Source organism: Podarcis vaucheri (assembly GCF_965113315.1).
Source record: "Podarcis vaucheri genome assembly, chromosome: 3".
Lineage (NCBI taxonomy): Eukaryota > Metazoa > Chordata > Lepidosauria > Squamata > Lacertidae > Podarcis > Podarcis vaucheri.
The window spans coordinates 112,063,193-112,087,056 of NC_138761.1; the positions used below are offsets into that span (position 1 = coordinate 112,063,193).

Here is a 23,864-nt window from a genome sequence, read left to right on the forward strand (position 1 = left end):
TTCCATAAGTACCGGGAAGAAGAGACAACTATACGGGGTGTAGTAAGTCCTGACTGGAATTTTTCCTGGGGGGAGAAAAATGTCTCGCCTCGATGCTAAAAAGCCCTCATTGTGTACCAGCGAACCTTTGACTAAGGAAGCCATAAGCTGTGTTCTGTCTGTGTTCAGTGAAATAGTCAAGTCTTGCTATGGCCCCTCAGGTAGGTTTAAACAGCTCCACAATGGTATGGGAGGATATGTCCGCACCACATCGCAGTCATCCGCTTTGCTTGCTGGCCTCTGCGTCACCCACCCGGTGCTAAAACTTCTGACAGCCTCCGTCCAGAGTCACCTCTCGCTTTTCGGCGACTGCGGCTTATTCACGGCCATTCTCTGCTGCAGCCTGCTTGAAAAAATCCGAGCCTTGAACGTTGCTCCATGCACTTCCATTAAAATCTGCCAGCACCTTTTGAGCCTGTGCACCGACTATCTCTCATCCGAAGCATGCGGCTGTAGAGTGCCGGTGGATTTCGGCAGCTCCAAGATCCCTCTCGGGTTGGTGCGCAGTGTGCTGACCAGCAAACGGGCCTGCATGCTTAACAGGAACGAGGTAGATCATATCAGCACTCTGGTGCTGAAGGCCTTTGTGTTGACCATCAGCCCACAAAACACGGAGACCAGCGTTGCCTTCGGGAAATGCCTTTATATACCTGTGAAAGATAGGAGAGCTATGGATTCTGCGGTCTACCCTGGACTTCTGATTGAAACACCCGACTTGGATCTGACCACAGAGCTTCCCAACAGAACGGCTCCTTCGTGCGCAATCAAGATGGCGCTTTTCTCTCTGTCCCTATCAGGAGACTTGTCCGACACGGGAGAAGGAACCATCTTTGTCCATCAAAGAGTGTTTCTGCAAGCGGAAGTCTTAGGCCAGTTGCTTAATTTAGGCAGGCAAATGGTAGACGATGGTGTGAGCCTTGTGGTGTGCCAAAAAGTTATCCACCCAGCCCTGAAGCAGTACTTGAAGGAGAAACAGGTTGTGGCTGTAGAAAGAGTTGGGGCGGCAATGATGGAGCCGCTGAAGCAAATAACAGGTAACAAGCAGATTTTTGTTCTTTTCTAATCATGTGAAAGGGGAAGTGGGTGGCGCTGTGGTTTAAACCACTGAGCCTAGGGCTCGCCGATCAGAAGGTCGGCGGTTCGAATCCCCGCAACGGGGTGAGCGCCTGTTGCTTTGTCCCTGCTCCTGCCAACCTAGCAGTTCGAAAGCACGTCAAAGTGCAAGTAGATAAATAGGTAAACGGCGGGAAGGTAAACGGCGTTTCCGTGCGCTGCTCTGGTTCACCAGAAGCGGCTTAGTCATGCTGGCCACATGACCCGGAAGCTGTCCGCCGGCTCCCTCGGCCAATAAAGTGAGATGAGCGCTGCAACCCCAGAGTCAGTCACGACTGGACCTAATGGTCAGGGGTCCCTTTACCTTTACCTTTAATCATGTGAAAATGCCAAAATGAAGACTTTAAAAAGAGTTTTCGATCTTGATAGGTTCATGATGTGCTTCTCGGGAAAGAGTAATACTATAAGCAGAATTCTCGCTCGTGACAATTCCTCCGATGCGCTACTTTCCATCCCCATGTGTTGGTTTGTTAATGAGGGTGCGCCGTTCAAATATATGGCATGTAGCTAATGGTGCACGTGGCTCTTCATTGGTTCTGCTGATGCAGCCTGACTACGATGATGTATATAAATTTAATAGACAGCAATAAGAATAAACAGTGATGATGCAACCCAGTTTTTGTAGAATTTGGCTAGGCTATCAAAGGTGAGCAGGCGTTCAGCCTCTGAGAGAACTTGCTTGCATTATCCATTTCCCTTTTGTACCTGAACTCGCCAGCGAGGTAGTTTTCACGGACGTAGCAAACCTACGTCTAGACCCGTGGTTCCCAACGTGGGGCACACGCCCCACAGTGGGGCAATTCGATTTTTAAGGGGGGCAATTTGGAAGCTTGTTTAGACCAAGTTAATCGCCTTTTAGGCTTCCTCTACATGAATAGGAGTTCACTTTTTGAATAATGAGAAGTATATGTCACGGGAGGAAGGGAGCATCAGGATTTCAGAGATGCTTAGCTGAGGCATGGCCAAAAAAAGGTTGGGAACGACTGGTCTAGACTGTGGCCCCTTAAGAGGGCACATGGTGGCACATATAACTGATGGCAACATTTTTCGGCCCAGCCCTCTGGGCAACCTTGTGGGCAGAGGAACTAATGTGAATGTTACCTTTCGTACAGCAGGCTAGTTTCTAAGAACTCCTCTCCTCCATGCAGGCGAGCAGGAGCCCTCGCTAACTCGAAGCAACATACAACCAGGCCAAAAAAACCCAGGCAATAAACCCCACTTAGATGCATTAAAACCAAAAGGGAAGAGAAACGCATCCTAGCTAGAGGCAAAAACAGTGAGGGTTCCATGCAGGACAAATGAGGGGGGTGGCCTGTGGAGAGGAAGGCGAAAGGGTGCATGACCTCTGGGAAGGTCCTGAGGACAAGATAAGAGAGGTGGGGGCCTTCATGCCCCTGGCCTGAAGTTCCTCATCCTTGGGCTAGAACCCAGGGGAAGGAAATAAGAATTAGAGAACCATATAGAAAATGATAGGGATGCAGGTGGCGCTGTGGGTTAAACCACAGAGCCTAGGACTTGCCGATCAGAAGGTCGGCGGTTCGAATCCCCGCAACGGGGTGAGCGCCTGTTGCTCAGTCCCTGCTCCTGCCAACCTAGCAGTTCGAAAGCATGTCAAAGTGCAAGTAGATAAATAGGTACCGCTCCGGCGGGAAGGTAAACAGCGTTTCCGTGCACTGCTCTGGTTCGCCAGAAGCAGCTTAGTCATGCTGGCCACATGACCCAGAAGCTGTACGCCGGCTCCCTCGGCCAATAAAGCGAGATGAGCGCCGCAACCCCAGAGTCTTCCGTGAGTGGACCTAATGATCAGGGGTCCCTTTACCTTTCATAGAAAATGATATGAGCCCGCCCCTACATTTTGAAATAAGTTTTTGCCTGGCACCTCAAGGTGTTTAATGACGGTGCCAGCCAAACCTACCTGAGGAGAGCATTCTGCAAACAGGGAGCCACTGCAGAAAAGGCATGTTCATACTTCTGCCTTTGAAACATGCTGAATTCACTTCGGTTCCATGCAATGCTACGCTCAGTGTTTGTGAGCTAATGCCATGCCACGACTTCCCCTCGTTTGAACAGGTTCTCAGCCGATGCCTTCTTTGCAATTTCTGTCCCCTGCTTGCTACGGCCGCCTGAAGGACTTGCGGGCCGAGTCGTTTGCTTCAAAATGGTTCTTGCATCTAATCCCTGAGGACCCGGTTGTCTGCAACTTGGTGCTCTGTAGCAGGAACGAAACTGCATGGGAGGAGCTGAGGGTAGGTGTAATCTCTTTAAATGTCAGCGGCGATGCCTATTCTTGGAGAAGTATTGAGGGGATGTGTCATTAAATGTTTGGGGAAATCTGCCAGTCCACCACTGCTTACGCTAACAAAGGAGGCAGTTTGCAAGCAGTAATGGCCTTATGCAAGGCTTCCTCCACCTTGGCCCTCCAGATGTTTTGAGACTACAGTTCCCATCAACCCTGACCACTAGTCCTGCCAGCTAAGGATCGTGGGAGTTGTAGGCCAAAAAACATCTGGAGGGCTGAGGTTGAGGAAGCCTGCCTTATGCTATCGGGATTGTGTTTACAAGTGAGGTCTCTTGAGTTAATTCGCGTAGGTAGCAAAATCGGCTGCAGCTGAGCGAGACTAAATCAGCCTTCCCCAATGTGTTGCCTCCTGGTTGTGGTTGGTCTTGGGTTCAAGTCTCTGCTCAGCAGGTGACGTGAGTGAGTCAGGACTTCGCAGCCTCAATCAGCTCACAAGGTTGCTGTGGACAGAACGGGATAAGCATTATGTCCGCTACACAGAGCTCCTTGAGGGAATGTGGCGGATGCAGATACAATGAGCGAATGGCTTTTTGTTTTAGATGGGTTGCATAAGGAGACCTCCACTTTAAAACCATTTCTTTATTTCACCTGGATTTTTCTTCCTCGGCTTAAAGAACAATAACAACAGGAAGTCCTTTGCTTCTTTCCTAGCTGGCTTGTCAAACGGCGGAGCATGTTTTGCAATTAACTGTCTCCGACCCCTGGGTACTGTTAGGTGGCGGCTGTACCGAAACTCATTTGTCGTCCTACGTAAGGCACAAGGTATGCTGAGATCTGCGTGGCTTTTTAAAGCTGTCTAATGCACTTAAATCCGCTCAGAGCATTGAGGGTTATTGGTTAGTGGCGGAGGTGAAACACCTGGCCGAGGCTCTAAATGCCTGCGATTCTTAAAACCCTGTATGGTTTGGGGATTTTGTTGCTGCCGCTGCTGATGTTGTTTAAATCCAAAACAGCATGGGCGGGCTCCCAGGAAGGGTAAAGCGAAGGAAGATGCTCTCTCCTTCCTTCTCTATTCCCTTGTCAGCTCAAAATTGCCTCCCACACAGAGAAAACTCTAGCACAAAAACCTTCCCAAGTTGTTTTTATCCCCTGTTGAGAGGCAAGGGAGAGGAAGGCATACAACTTCTCCCTATCTTCCACCTCTGCCCTGCATGGGAAGGGTAATTTTGGTCTGGAAAATGACGAGAGAGAAAAGCAGGGTCTCCCCCGCCTTGCAGATTTCTTCTCCGATGAGCATGACTGGACTCCAAAGCATCACAGATACCTGTGTGTTACTGAGCAGTCTGAGCCATAGCATCCTCAAGCCTGTATTGCTCTTTTTTTAAAAAAAGTAAATGCACAAGCACTTCTTAAAATCTTATCCGATCAGCGCATTCTAGTGAAAGGCCTCAGCCTCATTTACTCTCCTATTTTGTTCATTCTTCAGTTTTGCGTAAATGGCTATTTGAAAAATTCTTTTCCTGCTGTAAACTGAAACTGTGGGATGAGATATTTGTTCATCACTTATCTGATGTTTAGTGTATGAAACCAGTCTGAGTAATAATATTAATCCATTAGTTGTATTATGATGATCATTAATAATAATAATGCATAATGAACCCTGAGTAGTAGTAGTAACAACAACAACAACAACAACAACAACAACAACAACAACAACAATAAATTATTATTATTATTCCCTACCCATTAAAAGCTGCCTTCAGATGTCTTCTATAAATCAGATGGTTGTTTATTTCCTTGACATCTGATGGGAGGGTGTTCCACAGGGCAGGCGCCACCATCAAGAAGGCCCTCTGCCTAGTTCCCTGTAACCTCACTTCTCACAGTGAGGGAACTGCCAGAAGGCCCTCGGAGCTGGACCTTAGTGATGGGGGTAGAGACCCTCCTTCAGTATACTGGGCCGAGGCCGCATAGGGCTTTAAAGGTCAGCGCTAACACTTTGAATTGTGCTTGGAAACGCACTGGGAGCCAATGAAGAACCTTTAGGACTGGTGTTATATGGTCCCGATGGCCACTCCCAATGGCGAAGGTGGTTTTGTTAGATTGCAAACCAGCTAAGTCTCCTGCTGCTGAGTACACAGTCTTTAATAGTTTGGATCCAGACTTAATCATACGCAGAGTAAATTGTAAATTTAAAATAATACAGAAAGAGAAAGAATAAATAATCATTAAACTGTCATGACAGACTTAGTTCCCATTGATTTCATTAGGTTTACTTTGAGTATGACTAAGTCTGGAACCACCCCAGTGACATTTACTAATAAATAAAAGGAGTGGAATTGTAATTAACATTGTTTTCCAGGCAAAATATTAATTTAAGACACTTGCTTTCTATAAATAATGCTATCATTGCTTAGCTTTCTCTGGCTCGAACCCTATACTGAGGCTGTAATCCATTGCTCAGTTTCCTGGGAGTAATACAGCAAGACTTACCTCCAAGTAAACAACGCATAGAATTTCTCTGCACGTTGAATATCTTTGTTTTGTATCTTAATCATAACATACTAGAAAACAGCTTTCTCAACCCCATCCCCTTCCTATTTTAGAGTTGCGCCGTGACACGCAGCACCTTGGAAAATTTGTCCTGCTCTCAGGCAGAGTTCCAGTTGGTGGCCAATTCCTTTTGCGGCTCGCTAGAATCTGTGTCTCGCTGCCTAGAGCACGACGGCGGTGACGTTCTCACCGATACGAAATGGGGACATTTTTGGAGCGTTCCACCTGATCTTCCTAGCGGGTCCGATTGGTCTGACGTAGTTCAGAGGTGCGGCTGCGGCCTTTGTGGCCCTCAACAAGACCTTGATTGGAAGATTCTGCAATGCCGTTCTCGTCCTTTCCCCCCGCAAAGTTGCGTCAGCGACTCTTCCGTAACCTCCACCGACAATCCCGTTCTGGACTGCTTTGCGGCGAAAAGGAACGGTCTACAAGTCGCTGTTGAGACGGCCAGTCTGCTTTTAGATCTGTCCTATATTGTGGAAGATCGTAATTAGGTTTCGTTTGCAAGTGTTTCTGTGTTCCACAGGTGTGCTGGCATTTAGTGGCCCCCCCATCCCATAACGTCTCCTTGCACCCACTGAAAAACCTCTTGAGGGACCTGTCCGGAAGAAGCATTCGATTTTGCACAAGGAGCTGCAGTTGGAAAAGTACGTCAGCTCCTCCCGCACTCCTGAAGGCTCTTTGCACATGCACAAGATCTCATTTGGATCCCTGCCTCCATGCTTGGGGTGGCTGCTTTCAAAAATGGGAACAGACGGCTGCAAAAATTGGAACATGTATTTTTTCCTTTTGGAAAAATTAATAAATCCTTATTTAATAAATACATTGTAATAAAACCCTTTTCTAGGAAGTATTACAGACTGATGGGCCAAAATGCAGCGATGCAATGGTGGCAGTTAATGAAGGTTGGTTACCTTACTTGGCTGATAAAATAACAGCTTAGAAACATCCAATGGGTTAGTCATGTATTAAAAGGAGGTTACAAAATGAACAGTGTGTCGCACGCAGTGTCAGCTGTAGAATTCCTGTATTGCAAGGCAGCTCGAAACATCGGATGAATCTATAAAGCCAATATTAGTTAGGGGATGCTTCAATTCTGCTATAATTGTCGAAAGAGCTCCATTTCCTCGCCTGACCCTACTTTGTACACCCCTCCCAATCTGCTCTGGAGGGTCCCACACACGGGCTGCAGGGAACAAGAGAGAGAAAGGAATTTCCGTCAAGGGCATGGAGGTCTGTTGAGCAAGTGGAGCTGGAGTTTTGTACACAGCCCCAAATCTCTCTTCAGGCCTAATTCATGATGCAAACATCTAGCTTCTTGATGTCATTTATGTTTGATGGTTATATTTTGTCAATAAAATGACATCTCTTCTTCTGCTTGCTGCTGTTATCAATTTCTTTGGAGGCCAATATGAATGGTTTCTTTACGAGAAATGAAGAATAAATCTTGTCTCATGTGTGTGTTCCTTATAGACTTTTAAACTGGCCATTTTGAATCCAGCAATGCTGTATGGTTGAAGATGGGTTCAGAAGTAGTAATCCCATATATTATGTTAATTTCCTCAGATAACTACAGTGGTGCCTCGCAAGACGAAATTAATTGGTTCCGCAAGTTTTTTCTTCTTGCGAGTTTTTCGTCTTGCGAAGCACGGTTTCCCATAGGAATGCATTAAAAATCAATTAATGCGTTCCTAGGGAAACCGCTTGCCAGGCTGGCGGTGCGGAGAAGGGCTTTTCTCCGCACCGCAAGCCTTCAGGACAGGTACGGGAACAGGGAAAGGCGCTCAGCGCTTTCCCTCTGTTCCCGGGGCTTGCGTGGGAGGAGGGTTTTTCCTCCCCACCGCCAACATTCAGAACAGCATTCTGAATGTTGGCGGTGGGAAGGAAAACCCTCCTCCCACCCCAAGTCTTCAGGAAAGCCATCCGATGCCGGGCGGCGGGAGAAGGTGTCCCCCCCCGGCATCGGAGCTTTGTTCCGATGCCGCGCGGCGGGAGGAGGCCTTCCCCCCCCGCCGCCCGGCATCGGAGCTTCGTTCCGGTGCCGCGCGGCGGGAGGAGGCGTTCCCCCCCGCCGCCCGGCATCGGAGCTTCGTTCCGGTGCCGCGCGGCGGGAGGAGGCGTCCCCCCCGCCGCCCGGCATCGGAGCTTCGTTCCGCTGCCGCGCGGCGGGAGGAGGCGTTCCCCCCCGCCGCCCGGCATCGGAGCTTCGTTCCGCTGTCGCGCGGCGGGAGGAGGCGTTCCCCCCCCCCGCCGCCTGGCATCGGAGCTTTGTTCCGAAGCTGGCAGCGGGAGGAGGTCCAAGGACAGTGGGGAAGACGCGCTGCGCTTCCCCGCTGTCCCCGAGATTTCCCTATGGGCTTTCGTCTTGCGAAGCAAGCCCATAGGGAAATTTGTTTTGCGAAGCGCCTCCGAAACGGAAAACCCTTTCGTCTAGCGGGTTTTCCGTCTTGCGAGGCGTTCGTCTTGCGGGGTACCACTGTATCCCCATAGCTGAAACCTAGATTTCGAAAACACGATTCAGTGGTGCCTCGCAAGATGAAATTAATTCGTTCCGCGAGTTTTTTCGTCTAGTGAATTTTTCGTCTTGCAAAGCACGGTGTTGGAAAAGTTTTGGAAAAGCTTCAAAAATCACCAAAAACCTCAAAAAAGGCTACCATACCGCGTTCTATGAGTTGCTTCTCAAGTCAAGTCGCAACTGTATTAAGAGTGTTAAGAAAAAGGAAACAAACTTGCAAAAAACGCAAGACGTTTTCGTCTTGCGAAGCAAGCCCATAGGGAAATTCGTCTTGCGAAGCAGCTCAAAAACCGCAAAACCCTTTCGTCTAGCGAGTTTTTCGTCTTGCGAGGTATTCGTCTTGCAGGGCACCACTGTTCACCAGTTGAAAGCCACAGTTGTACAGTCCAGAATTAAAATACCTAAATGACATCCATGATATTGCAGGAAAAATAGAAGACTGGGAACATAACCCTTAATTGATGAACATACTTTTGATTGAGAAATATCTGCATTCTTTGTTGGCCAAACAATCTTTAAAGGGAACCAAAGTTCAGAGGTTTACCAGCAGCCACAGACTTAAATAACTGCACTCCTACAGCTGAATTAAGAGGTGAAGCACTTAATCAATGGCTCCCTGTTCCATATGTCAACCACATTTTTAAAAATAAAGGTGACGATCAAAAATGTACAGTGGTACCTCAGGTTAAGTACTTAATTCGTTCCGGAGGTCCGTTCTTAACCAGAAACTGTTCTTAACCTGAAGCACCACTTTGGCTAATGGGGCCTCCTGCTGCCGCCGCGCTGCCGAAGCACGATTTCTGTTCTCATCCTGAAGCAAAGTTCTTAACCTGAAGCACTATTTCTGGGTTAGCAGAGTCTGTAACCTGAAGTGTATGTAACCTGAAGCGTATGTAACCCGAGGTACCACTGTACAGGGAGATTTTTTTTTTCTTAATCCCATGGGACATGACCAAGTCATTAAGATTCCTTAATGCAGCTCTAAATAAGAACAGAAATTATTTTCTCACAATATCCTTTTTTTTTTTTAAGGCAAAAATTAGAACCAAACAAGTTGCCACAAACAACATTTTTAATATGTTCAAGTGGAGAAAGTGTTGTCTCTATTTTTGGAACCATGGTGGGATAGCTGTTTCGGGAAAAAAGAAAAGGCATGCTGGAACATCCTAACAAATATTCGCTTGGTCACTTTGAAAAGCATACTGTACCATCTGGCAGCCAGCAGTATGATGTCAAATAATCCTACTAAATAAAAACAAAATCAGCAGATGGGGAAGGGATGTGTAAACTCTTACTGCTGGCTTCTTTATTTTTAAGTATTGATGTATTTAAAGCAGGCTTGATTACTATGAACCACTCTGCTTTTGGTTTGCAATTTTTGAAAGGGAAGGGTGCTGCCGTTATCCAGACAACGTCCACCTCTTACCTTTCTAGATCCAGCATTCTAGTAAAACTGCCCTGAGACCCCCGGGTATAGGGCGGTATATAAATTTAATTTAATAATAATAATAATAATAATAATAATAATAGGGTGGTGCTGTGGGTTAAACCACAGAGCCTAGGACTTGCCGATCAGAAGGTTGGCGGTTCAAATCCCCACGACGGGGTGAGCTCCCGTTGCTCGGCCCCAGCTCCTGCCAACCTAGCAGTTTGAAAGCACGTCAAAAGTGCAAGTAGATAAATAGGTACCGCTCCAGCAGGAAGGTAAACGGCGTTTCCGTGTGCTGCTCTGGTTCGCCAGAAGCGGCTTAGTCATGCTGGCCACATGACCCGGGAGCTGTACGCCGGCTCCCTCGGCTAATAAAGCGAGATGAGCGCCACAACCCCAGAGTCGGCTATGACTGGACCTAACGGTCAGGGGTCCCTTTACCTTTATGTCTAACCCTATGGTTTCCAACATGGGGCAGATGTCGCACAGGGGGGCAATTTGATTTTATTGGGGGGGGGGGCAATTCAAGAATGAGTTATTAGCAGTAAATGGCCTTTTAGGTTTCCTCCACATGAATAGGAGTTCACTTTTTGAATAATAAGAATTATGTCACGGGGGAGGGGAGCATCAGGATTTAAGAGATGCTTAGGTGAGGCATGGCCAAAAAAAGGTTGGGAACCACTGGTCTAAGCTCTCCTGGTTAGGGGAAGGGTATAATAATAATAATAATAATAATAATAATAATAATAATAATAATAATTATACGCTGCCCATCTGTCTGGGTTTCCCCAGCCACTCTGGGCGGCTTCCAACAAAACACTAAAATACAATAACCTATTAAACATTAAAAGCATGTCAGAGTGCACCCCAAATCCTGGAGCTTGCACTGCTCCCCCACTTTTATTTATGTCATTCTGAAGGTCCAATCTGCAAGTCGCCAAGAGTGATTGTTGGGGGAATGATGTGGAATAAGAGTAAAACCATCGGGCTGGGGAACAAGCTGGTTGCAATGTAGCTCGCCCTTGAAGATATCAGTGGAAGCTTCCCTGTGTTTATATTTGTATTGCAAAGACCTTGTGAGGTTTGCTGGAGTCGGAAGCTACTGTTAGAGCAGAACGTGCTCTGACTTCTGAACAGTGAATCACCAGTCCAGGTCCTTTCCTGGAACGTACAGTGTGTCCTTGTGCAGATAATCTGGGATTTGTTGCTCCAGAGACAGAGAGGTGTGATTCCCTAGGTGACATGTTCTCTCGAGTACTAATACTAGAGAAACTTGGGCAAAGGCATGAGGAGAGAGGCGGGGTACAAAGCACCCTAAAAGGGCCCTGATCCCAAGGACACTGAATGACAGTGCTGCTTTTTGGGGTTTGCACACACAGAAGCACTGCCATGTCTAGCTATCGGTACAAATCAGTCAGCCAGAAACGCAATGAGGTTATGCAACAGAGATATTAAACAGGTCTCCAGTTTTTCAAAGAATAGTTAAGCTGTCTACCTGTTCATTTGTTTTTCTGTGACCTCGACAGAGAAATAGGCACCGGGGGGGGGGGGCGGTTGATGATTTTGCAAGGAAAAATGTCAGGAACGCTCGGCACAACCAGAAGAATTGCAAAGTGACTGCTGTCTCTTTAGCAGTTCCTACTTTTGCTTGTTTGTATGAAACTAGGCTGCTTCTTCAGACCATTATGTAAGCCAAACCAGAGTGGGGAGGTATTTGGGGCATTGTAGAAAAGCCCAATATGGAGGACCACAGTGTGTTTTCAGAAATGTGTAAAATGTGATTGCATTATTTGTGAGATGGTATGTGTAGGATGGAATCATGGGATGCATGCTTTGATCTTCTTCTGTGAACCGCCCTGAGACCTCTGGCAATAGGTTGGTATATAAATTCAATAAATAAAATAAATAGGGAGTGGTCCCCTGTTACAAGCTGACATTTGGGCCCCTGCCAGCCAACCAGGCAGTTTATTCCACCCCCTCTTCCCTTTCTGTTCTTCTTTTCCATCAGGCACTCAACATTTCATGATCCCTGAGGGTTCCCAGTCCTCATTGGCCTGTTCGATGGAGGTGCACATTTAGTTTTTGCAACCTTGGAAGTGTTTTGTAGTTTGCAAAAGCTCAGATTTCCACCAAGCATGGCAGATCTTCTAACTGCTGGCTGGTAAAGTTTAGGACAATGGGACTTCCTCCTCCCTTTTCTCAGGATGCTACTTACAAACGCCCCACTTCATCCTTTGAATGCCTTCATCTCTTTAAGAAACAAACCAGAGTTTGGGGTGAGCTTACACAAGCAGTGGAGGAAATGACAAAAATCTCTCTCCCTCTCCATCCCCCCACCTGCCACACTTCCAATTCCCAAGCAAGATCAAACAGTTCTTGCAAAGACTAGTTTTCTGCCTACAGGGGACAAGTTGCTTTCAGCGTCCCTTACCGTAAACTAGGTCTGAATTACTCACACAGGGAATCTTTTTGTCTCATGTTTCTTTCGAGTTGTATAAAGGAAGCGAGAGGAAGACGCCACTTTGTGTAATTCAAATCGAAGCATATAATTAAGTTCGGATCTTCTCAGCACCCCTCCCCTTCCCACTTTCGCTTTTTTTTTAACCGACAATTTTAGTAGCTGTGAGTAAGCAACCTACCTCTACTGCAAAGGGGAGGTACTCCCCCCCCCCATATAATTTTTTTTGTGTGTTTGTGTGTGGGGAGTGGAGAGAATCTAGATTAAAGTTGCACGTCTGGAATTTCTGAAAATGTCTTAGAAAATATCTCAACTTTGGGGGGTTAGAGAGGCTGTAAAAATATGAAAATCTGGACACACACACCCTGCAAATGCTAGCTCGTGATGATACAGAAGGCAATGATAAGGTCGGAAATGATTGATACAAGTAAGATTTGCAGCAATCTGTTGCAAGGTGGAGTACTACACATTCCATTCTATTGCACCTCCCCACCCGTTTTTGGTCTGCCAGCTGTCAGTCAGGATTCTGTACCCACTGAGCATGCTCAGTCCTCATCCACCTTTTTTTTTTTAAATAAACTATACATTTTAGGTTTATACATTTCACTGATTTTACAATCATTTTGACATTTCAAAACTTGGCTTCCTTCCTCCTCTTTCTGCAGTTCCTTAAATTTATTCTTAATATCTTCTGCGTATCCAAATTAACTTAATTTGCTCATTTATTCATCTTCTTTAAATATATACTCTTATGAAACTGCAGGTTATTACAATAATCCTGCCACTGTTCTTATCTGTTTACAATTTATCTGTAAATATTCAATAAACCATTTCCATTCTTTTATAAAAACTTTGTTATCTTGATTTCTTATTTTTCCAGAAAGTTTTCTCATTTCTGCATATTCCATAAGTGTTTGTATCCATTCTTCTTTTGCTGGGACTTCTACTTCTTTCCATTTTGGGGCAAGTAATATTCTTGCTACTGTAGTTTGAATAAGTTTCTGAGTTGTAGTTCTAAGATGTAGATTGAATAAGTTTCTATTACAGTTTAGGTAGTTCTATACAGTGGTGCCTTGGTTCTCAAACGCAATCTATTCCGGAAGTCTGTTCCAAAACCAAAGCATTCCAAAACCAAGGTGTGCTTTCCCATAGAAAGTAAGGCAAAATGAATTAATCCGTTCCAGACTTTTAAAAACGATCCCTAAAACATGAATTTAACATAAATTTTACTATCCAACAAGACCATTGATCCATAAAATGAAAGCAATAAACAATGTACTGCAGTCAAACAATCAATGCATCAGTAGCTGAACTGGGTTCCACAAAGTCACAAAAACAAAAATAGAGCCGCAAAAACAAAAACAAATAGCAACCCGCCCCCCCCCCCAGAAGACCTCAGCGTAACACTCAAATTGGAAGCGCAACACTCAAAATGGAGCACATTCAGCTTCCGAAAAACGTTCACAAACGGGAACAGTTACTTCCAGGTTTGCAGTGTTTGGGTTACGAGTTGTTTGAGTACCAAGGCATTTGAGAACCAAGGTAGCACTGTAGAGTTTGGGTAGTGAAATGTATAAGCTCAATCTCTCTTTCAAATCAGAGCCAGTGAAGGTGGTGAAGGTCCTGTGTGAGTGTCTGGAGGCGGTTGGAGGTTGGATGGTGGCTAACAGATTGAGGTTGAATCCTGACAAGACAGAAGTACTGTTTTTGGGGGACAGGAGGCAGGTAGGTGTGGAGGATTCCCTGGTCCTGAATGGGGTAACTGTGCCCCTGAAGGACCAGGTGCGCAGCCTGGGAGTCATTTTGGACTCACAGCTGTCCATGGAGGCACAGGTCAATTCTGTGTCCAGGGCAGCTGTCTTCCAGCTCCATCTGGTATGCAGGCTGAGACCCTACCTGCCTGCAGACTGCCTTGCCAGAGTGGTGCATGGTCTGGTTATCTCCCGCTTGGACTACTGTTATGCACTCTACGTGGGGCTACCTTTGAAGGCGACCCAGAAACTACAACTAATCCAGAATGCGGCAGCTAGACCAGTGACTGGGAGCAGCCACCGAGACCACATAACACCAGTCATGAAAGACCTACATTGGCTCCTAGTACATTTCCAAGCACAATTCAAAGTGTTGGTGCTGACCTTTAAAGCCCTAAACGGCCTCGGTCCAGTATACCCGAAGGAGCATCTCCACCCCCATCGTTCTGCCCAGACACTGAGGTCCAGCTCTGAGGGCCTTCTGGCGGTTCCCTCACTGCGAGAAGCCAAGTTACAGGGAACCAGGCAGAGGGCCTTCTCGGTAGTGGCACCCACCCTGTGGAACACCCTCCCACCAGATGTCAAAGAGAAGAACAACTACGAGACTTTTAGAAGACATCTAAAGGCAGCCCTCTTTAGGGAAGCTTTTAATGTTTAACAGACTACTGTATTTTAATACTTTGTTGGAAGCCGCCCAGAGTGGCTTGGGAAACCCAGCCAGAAGGGCGGCGTATAAATAATAAATTATTATTATTATTATTATTATTATTATTATTATAGCATAAATAAGATTTAGAAAAGTAAAGAAAGCGAGGAGGAGGAAGCCACAAGTGGAACTAAAGCCAATGATAGGAAGGGCAAACGCATTTTGCATTTGTTTCCATCCTCCTTGTTGCATTATACAAAAGGCAGCACTGGGACTAGGAAGGAGGCAGCTGATATTCAGAGCCACCCTCTGCCCTGCTCAGGTTGGCAGGCAAGTGAGGGCAGACGGATCTTGGTGGGGCAGGGCTCTGTTCGCCCTAATAGACCGGCATCCGCTGCCTCTGGGAACCTGCAGGAAAACAGGGAAATGCCTGAGAAACTTTCTGCCTGTCCGCTGTTTGTCCACCCTCACCCCAAGCGGGAGAAAAGATATTGCAAAACATACCCACATCACAAAATGTGTTTGCAGTTTTAGGCTTGCATTTTAAAGAAAATTGTGATCATCCTCAACTGAAAGCGGATTGGTTTTGTTTGTTTTTTCCTGGAGCTAGCCTGTCTCCTTGGACTCGAATAAAAATACACAATGGAACTTTGCCCTTAATTAAACAGATTTCATATTTGTTGGGTGAATTGTACCAATATACGTGTGCAGATATGTTTACCCTCCCACGGTGTCCAGGATGAGTCTGGAGTGCTATTTGCCAGTCTCATAAGCGCTAATTCAATGCATTGATTTCCGCACCCTCCTTCTGTATCTTCTCCGGAGGCTGAATGCGGTGAATTATTATTATTATTATTTAGACGTGCTGAGCATTAGCACCGGCGGGTGCAATGACAGGGCTTGCATGTTTGCGTTTGGAGCTGAAACCAAATATTTGCACAGAAGGCTTTCCCCCTTGCTAGTCCAAAAGCATAGCTCTGTCACTGGGAACCTTAGAAGAGCTCTGTTGCCATCTGCTGAATTAAAAATGGCTACTAAACCGAGGGCTGGGGAGGAACCCCAAAGTGTGCTTTAGATGTGCTTGGTAAACAGCAGATGTCACTCCTTCCTTTGGGCATGTCGAGTTTGGGAGATTGCTCGCTCCCTCGCCAAGAGATTAATTTCCTAAATTATTGATATCCTATTACCATTAGTACATGCCGAGAATTGCTTAACGCTTCTCTACCGACGGTGTGATTTCAGCCCCAGTTAACTCCTTAAAAGAAGCAGCAGCAGAAGAAAATGCTTCCCACCTCCCCTGTCTCCTTCCTCCACTTTTACTGCTGAGAAATCATCCGTTTCTTGTGGGATGTAATCCACTGGTACTGTCGAATTCAACATTCCTTATTTCCCCTGCATGTGATCTGGGAGATGGGTGTGGCCTTGACTGACTCCATAAAAGAGCCAAGTCATGCAGCCATTTTCTTAGTCTAGCCCACCAGTCTTGCCTGATCTTGCTTGCTATCTTGTTGCTGCTCTCCTGCAGCTATTTTGCTGTATTAAAGTAACTTTGCTGTCTGCTGGCTCTCAGCCAGCAGCCCATGAGTTCAGTCTCATCATCATCATCATCATCATCATCATCATCATCATCATCATTTTATTCATACCCCAGTCATCTGGCTTGGTTTCCCCAGCCATTCTGGGTGGCTTCCAACAAAATATTTAAAATACAATAAAACATCAAACATTAAAAGCTTCCCTGAACAGGGCTGCCTTCAGATGTCTTCTAAAAGTCAGATAGTTGTTTATTTCCTTGACATCTGATAGGAGGGCATTCCACAGGGCAGGCGCCACTACCGAGAAGGCCCTCACAGTTTCTTTGTGCAACTACTAAGTAAAGTCTGCCTTTCAGGAATCTAATTGTGAACTGAAATGTGAGTAAACTTTTTGTTACTTTACTCAGAAAGACTCTTGTGTCTTTATTATTTTAAGAGGGATTAAAGGGGACACAAGGAAATAATCTTAACTAAGAGATTCAAACGAATATGCAAACTAGTTTCCAGCTATATTGAGGAGAATCTGCTCTGCTACATCGCTTACTAGCGTGAGTGAAGGAATAATAATAATAATAATAAAATTTTTATTTATACTCTGCCCTTTCTGGTTCAAAAACCGGGCTCAGGGCAGCTAACAACAAATTTAAAACATTTAATTATAAAAGCAGCATAAAATACGGTATAAAAACATGAATAACAATAAAATTCAAAAATCAATCCCCAGGGCTAGCTGGCTGAATTGGTCCTACTTGGGCCAGTGAGGAGGCCAGGGGAGAATTAGCTGTGGGGTCTCAGAGCGGGTGATCTTCATAAAAGAGGAGGGGGAGGGAAGAGAAGGGAAATAAAAGATCAGGCTGAATTCAAATTAAAGGCTAGGAGGAACAGCTCTGTCTTACAGGCCTGACGGAAGGAGGTTAAATCCTGAAGGGCCCTAGTCTCATGGGACAGAGCATTCCAACCAGGTCGGAGCCATCACTGAAAAGGCCCTGGCCCTGGTGGAGGATAGTCTGACTTCCTTAGGGCCTGGGACCTCTAAACTATGATTATTCATGGACCTTAAGGGTCCTCTGCAGGGCATACTAGGAGAGGCGGTCCTGTAGATACGAGGATAATACTTATTCAATATATAGATAGATAGATAGATAGATTCTTTATTGTCATTACACAAGTGCAACATTGCACAAAGTGCAACGAAATTGGATGCCATCCCTTAAAACAACAAAAGCAAGACAACAACAACAACCAAACAAACCACATTCCAGCCACACCCACACCACACCCATCAAACTCCCAGGTCACACTAACGAGTTACAGCATTCAAAAGGGCCACAGCTCTTGGATAGAAACTGTTTTTCAGTCTATTTGTCTTTGACTTGATGTTTCTATATCTTCTGCCAGAAGGCAGTAGTGCAAACAGACAGTGTCCCGGGTGAGATGAATCCTGCAGGATGTTATTTGCTTTCCTAAGACAACGGGAACCGTACAGTTCTTCCAAAGATGGGAGAGGATGACCAATAATCCTTTGGGCTGTGGTTATGACCTTCTGGAGCACCTTCCTCTCCCTAGCTGTACAACTGGAGAACCAAGCACAAATACAGTATGTAAGAATGCTCTCTATGGAGCCTCGGTAGAAGGACACCAGCAGTCTCTCACTCAGATTGTTCTTCTTTAAAAGTCTGAGGAAATAAATTCTCTGCTGGGCCTTCTTCACCAGAGCAGTGGTATGTGCGCTCCAAGTCATGCCCTGATCGATAGGTAAAGGTAAAGGTACCCCTGCCCGAGCGGGCCAGTCTTGACAGACTCTGGGGTTTGTGCGCCCATCTCACATCTATTGGCCGGGGGCCAGCACTGTCCGGAGACACTTCCGGGTCACGTGGCCAGCGTGACAACGCTGCTCTGGCGAGCCAGAGCCGCACACGGAACGCCGTTTACCCTGATCGATAGCTACTCCCAAAAACCTGAATTCCGCCACCCTCTCCACCCGTTCCCCGTTGATATACAAGGGCTGAATGTCCGCCTTTTTTTTCCTGTAATCCACCACCAATTCCTTGGTCTTAGCCGTATTAAGAGCCAGATTGTTCTCTCCACACCAAACACAGAGCCGCTCCACCTCGTCCCGATAGGCGGACTCATCCCCTCCTGAAATGAGCCCTACCACCGTAGTGTCATCAGCAAACTTGATGATTTTGTTGCTGGAATAGATGGCTGTACAGTCATACGTATAGATAGTGTAGAGCAGGGGACTCAACACACAACCCTGTGGTGAGCCGGTGTTAAGGCTAAGGGCTGTGGACATGTGTGACCCTACTCTAACCCTCTGGGAACGTTCTGACAAAAAATCCAAAACCCAGAGACAGGTGGAGTTGGAGAGTCCAATCGCCTCTAGCTTGGACACCAGTCTATGGGGGAGGATAGTGTTAAAAGCAGAGCTAAAATCCACAAACAGCAGCCTCACATAACTCCCCGGCTGCTCCAGATGGGACAGAGCAGCATGGAGAGTGGTATTGATGGCGTCTTCTGTGGATCTATTTGCTCTGTATGCAAACTGGTAGTTGTCAAAAGTTGATGGAAGACAGGAGATAATGTGACGGCGCACCAGTTTCTCAAAACACTTCATGATGATTGGAGTCAGTGCAACTGGTCTATAGTCATTCAAACTACTGATTGTGGATTTTTTAGGCAGAGGGACAATAGTTGACGACTTCAGGCAGGGTGGGACAATAGACTCTCCCAAATTAAGAAGTTCATTACCTATAAAATTGCTTGCCCATCCTATCTTTAACATTCCCACATTTCTTAACTTCCTCCCTTTGGAGCCGCGGAAGAGGAGACGTCGCCCCTCGTTGCGAATATCCCGAGTGACATGGAAAGAAATTATCACTCCCTGATGCAGAGAGGAAACCTGTATTTAGGCCAACAAACTCGGTGCCTACGAGACAAACACAGTTGATGCATGAATAATATGCTCAGAAAGAGCTCTTCAGTATCTGCCGTTCCTCCCCACCACACTCTCAAACAGATGCTGAATGCTGATGCGCCTGATAATTCTTGTTACACAACACATAACTGCAATGAAAATGATCATTCCCTGCTCCCCCGTCCAAGTGATAGATGATGCTGTTCAAATAATGGTTAGCACCCAAGGAGGAGGATTTGATTTATTTTGCATTAAAAGGTGAATCTGCCTCATTTATGCTTTTCTGGAAAAATACACAAACCAAAACACAGCCAGTCCTCAAAATTCGCACTTCTCTGAATTTTGCAATGCAGTTCTGCAGCCAAGGAATGTGTCTCAAAATGCATACGCCGGAGGGAAGTTTGCATATATATATATATATATATATATATATATATATATATATATGCATATATATGTGTGTGTGTGATGCAAGCATGTTTTATACTAGGGGAAGTTGCTTTGAATCTTAGGCAAAACTGCATGCAAAAATGTGTATATTCAGGGGAAATAGCACTAAAATGCTGTTTAATTTTCGTGGGGACTTCTTTAAAAAAAATCACAAACTGATGTAGAGAACTGAATTGAAGATTGGGAAAATGAGAAACAGAGGAAAACTGAAATGGAGAAATTAATGCTGAGGAAATAAGGACTGGATCAGAAATATGGAGAAAGGGAGGTGCCCCACCCACCCCCAAAACCCCAGTCTAGATTACCTGCTTTCTACAATTTGCCCCTTGTTAAAGTTTCACCTCAAGTAAGTAATTGCCCTGACCCAGTACCCTGAAGCAAGCTTCTTTAAAAACCTCCAGACCTAATCCAATTGATGAATATGGCTCATCCATGTGGACGTTTAATCTGCTCCACTTCTATATAAAGAATGCCTCAGTAATTCGAGTCAAGGAGGTCTCATTCTTACTATCTTGGCAAATTTGTCTCTGAGCTGTGCTATTTCAGATCACAGAAGAGAGCTCACAGGATTGAATTCTTCCCCGCAGTAAAAAAAAAAAAAAAGACAATTCCCTGCATGCAGAAAATTAAATATCAAGGGGAGAAGGAGTCCACCACAGCCACTTTGCAACGATAAAGTCACCTCAATCCCATGCCCACAGAATTGCTAAAGCAATTCTAATATATATATAATTTTATTTTATAATCTTCAGGGCAATTCTAAAGTGCCCTGAGAAGCCTCTTTTGCAGAGGAAAAGAACATTTGAGAAATTGGAGGACAGATTTTGGTGCACCAGTGGAACACATCTCCACTTGCATGTGGCAAGGCTGGGTCTGCCCACAGAAATGGCATGCAGTACCATATAGGTGCCCGTTATGGAGGGCTTAGAGAAGACTCTAGTTGGGAAGCTAGACAAGAACTTTATTGTCTTGCTGAATGAAGGACAGAGCAACAGCAGGAAACTTGTGACTCTATCCAGCGCCACCTAGTGGATAAGCTATATAACAACACTATCCACACAGCGCATATGTCAGCAGTAAAAGCACCTATGACCTGTTTGATAGGGGATGTCCACATTTGTCTATTGCATGTGAGGATCTCTGAACTGAACAAAAATGGAAAACGAGCAAAATCCCAACCAAAGAAGAATGGCAACTTAAAATGTCGGAATATGCGCAGCTTGCAGATCTAACTTACAGAGTAAGAGAACAAGAAGAACATTTGTTTAAAGAAGACTGGAAAATGTTTATTGAATATATGGGGGATAATTGTGTACACTTGAAAACGTTGGCAGCATTGAGATAAATTCAACATTGTAAATAAGTTTTCATGGATGGAATACGGAATGGTTTAGTTTATATAAAATATGCAGGGATTTATGTTATTGCAAAATGAACCATGGAAAGAGAAGAAGGGAAGGCGTCGAGATTGTAAGGTTTTCTCAATATTCTAAATTGTAAAACAGAAAATTTAATAAAAAATATATAGACCGTATTTTCCCGTGTATAAGACTAGGTCTCCCCTAAAAAATAATGTCAAGAATTAAGGGGCGTCTTATACATGGGGCCATCTCCTCTCAATTTCTTAATCTGGGTCCCCCAAAAGAGGTGGCGTCTTATACATGGGGGCGTCTTATAGACGGAAAAATACGGTGTGTGTGTGTGTGTGTGTGTGTGTGTGTAAAGGATTTCTGAACTGAACTCCCCTTCCTTCTATTTATTCAAGGAGACATTAGTTTTATCTTAGAGCAGTTGTCTGGTACTCAGCTCAAAGTAGGCTGTTCTTGCTGCTTTCCGCAGGTCTGTTTTCTTATTTTACTTACCCTTGTCGAATAGGTTTGCAACACAGTCAGTAATTAAAGCCAGCAATATCCTCTTGGCAGGGCGACCCAGAAAGAAGCGTTCAGACTAAGAAATGGGTTCCATTATCCTTAGGAAATGTACCAAAGACTGCAACTCTATGCATGCTGGCATGGAAGTCAGCCCCATTCAATAGAGTTAGTTCTACTTCTGAGTAAACGTGCCTAGATCAGGGCGTGCCTGTACTCAGTGGCAGAGCGTGCTTTAAGAATGCCCAGGGTGGGTGGGTGGGTGCACATGCACACCAGGGTTCAAGCATGAGGCGGCGCATGGGAGGCAAAAGGAGTTCACCATACACAAACGCAGCCCTTGCCACCGATGCCCCCAGAGCAAAACCAGCCCTGAGCCGCTTGCGAGGCTGGAATGATCCTAGCCTCGCAAAGCCGCTCTTGGGAGGGTGGCGTGCGCACCCCAGAAACGATCTCTTTCAGCTTCTGCCTTCTGGAAGAAGGTAAAAGTACAGGTAAAGGGACCCCTGACCATTAGGTCCAGTTGTGACCGACTTGGGGGTTGCGGCGCTCATCTTGCTTTATCGGCCAAGGGAGCCGGCATACAGCTTCCGGGTCATGTGGCCAGCATGACTAAGCCGCTTCTGGCGAACCAGATCAGCGCACGGAAACGCCATTTACCTTCCCGCCGGAGCGGTACCTATTAACCTACTTGCACTTTGACGTGCTTTCAAACTGCTAGGTCGGCAGGAGCTGGGACCGAACAACGGGAGCTTACCCCGTTGCGGGGATTTGAACCGCCGACCTTCTGATCGGCAAGTCCTAGGCTCTGTGGTTTAACCCACAGTGCCATCCGCGTCCCCTGGAAGAAGGTACAGGGTTATAAAGATTAGGACTAGCCACCTGAGAAACAGTTTCTCTCCAAATGCGATTTTGGTTTTAAACACAGTGTAAAGTAGCCTCTATGGGAGTACATTGTATTCCATTATGGGGTACAGTGGTACCTCAGGTTAAGTACTTAATTCGTTCCAGAGGTCCATTCTTAACCTGAAACTGTTCTTAACCTGAAGCACCACTTTAGCTAATGGGGCCTCCTGCTGCTGCTGTGCTGCCGGAGCACAATTTATGTTCTCATTCTGAAGCAAAGTTCTTAACCCGAGGTAATATTTCTGGGTTAGCAGAGTCTGTAACCTGAAGCATATGTAACCTGAAGTGTATGTAACCCGAGGTACTACTGTTTTTAGGGGGCTAACCAGGCTGGGATAGCTGGGATAGCAGGCTTGTTGGTTTCTGAATGTCTGATGTAGATTTTCAATTTCGTTGTTCTGTATGGAACAATGACAATAAAGAGTATCGTATTGTGAGAATGACGTCCTGCGCCCTTCAGTCACAGCTGCGCCCCCAAGGGCCTGGGATCAAAGTGCACATGGCTTCTCATGCCACCCTTCTCTTGCCGCCCTCCTCAAAGCAGCCCTGAGCATCAGATCCCAGCCGTGCAAAGTGGCGCAGGACTGGCTCGGGGGTGTGTGATCAGCCCCCCCAATGCACCCAGGGCAAATGTCCCAGCAGCAGCCCCTCCCCCGCTGCTATGCCCCTGCCTCTACTGCTTCACGGTTAGGCATTTAGACCACTTAGAAAGTCTTTGTGTGACGGCTGTAAAAGGCTAGAATCCCAATAATCCTGCTCATTTGAACACGCCCCTCAATTCGAACATGTCAGATTTCTCAAAACATCAGTAAAACAGGATTAGCCTGCCTTCTGCTTTCCCCCAAATGAATGAGCATTTAGGCAGCTTTGTTCACACACAGCAGCCATCAAAGTATTTAAGAAGGTGACAAGACTCAATTGCGTATGTCAGAACTGGAAAATAAATGTGCAAATCTGCTTAGAAATCATCCTTCCCCTTCCCCTTCTCCCACGAGGCCTTGTAGACACTTTTGCAGATTTGTAACATCTTTGGCTCTGGCAAAGCAAAAACCCAGTGCAAATCTTAACTTCATCCCTTTATTTCTATTCTTTTCAGCAAGGGGGCATTGGTCTGCAGCATGAGGAGCAGCAAACCCGGTGGCTAGGCCTCAAAAATGCAATTTCAGGGTGTGCAAGAAATAGATTCCTGCAAATAACCGAGGGAAGCGGAGACACGACTCGATTCTGAACCTCAGCCAAGAGGATTATTTCTGTACAGGGAAAGCAAATGCATTTGGTTTTATCATAATCACATGAAAAGATCCTCTCTCCCCAGGAAAAAAATAGACGGATTATTTTTAGGACAGAATAGAAGCTTAGTTAAAAAGGGGGGCAGGAAGCTTGTGGTAAAGATTTTAAAGTGTTACAATGAGTAAAGGACCCAGTAAAAAGTCAGTGTCTTTTAC

The 23,864-nt window shown here is 45.8% G+C and overlaps 1 protein-coding gene across 2 annotated transcripts; it reads left to right on the forward strand.

The window, feature by feature from the left end:
- Nucleotides 1–79: 79 nt before the first annotated feature.
- MKKS (MKKS centrosomal shuttling protein) lies at nt 80–7,321 on the forward strand (the record flags this gene model as incomplete). 2 transcript variants are annotated; one of them, XM_082215556.1, is made up of 4 exons in its annotated part: nt 80–1,073; nt 3,223–3,398; nt 4,103–4,213; nt 5,998–7,321. In XM_082215556.1, 4 exons carry the CDS (start codon nt 80–82, stop codon nt 6,436–6,438), a joined length of 1,722 nt encoding a protein of 573 aa, XP_082071682.1. In that variant the 3' UTR covers nt 6,439–7,321. The 2 variants fall into 2 exon arrangements, with proteins under 2 accessions (XP_082071682.1, XP_082071683.1); XM_082215557.1 differs by lacking the exon at nt 4,103–4,213.
- Nucleotides 7,322–23,864: the final 16,543 nt, after the last annotated feature.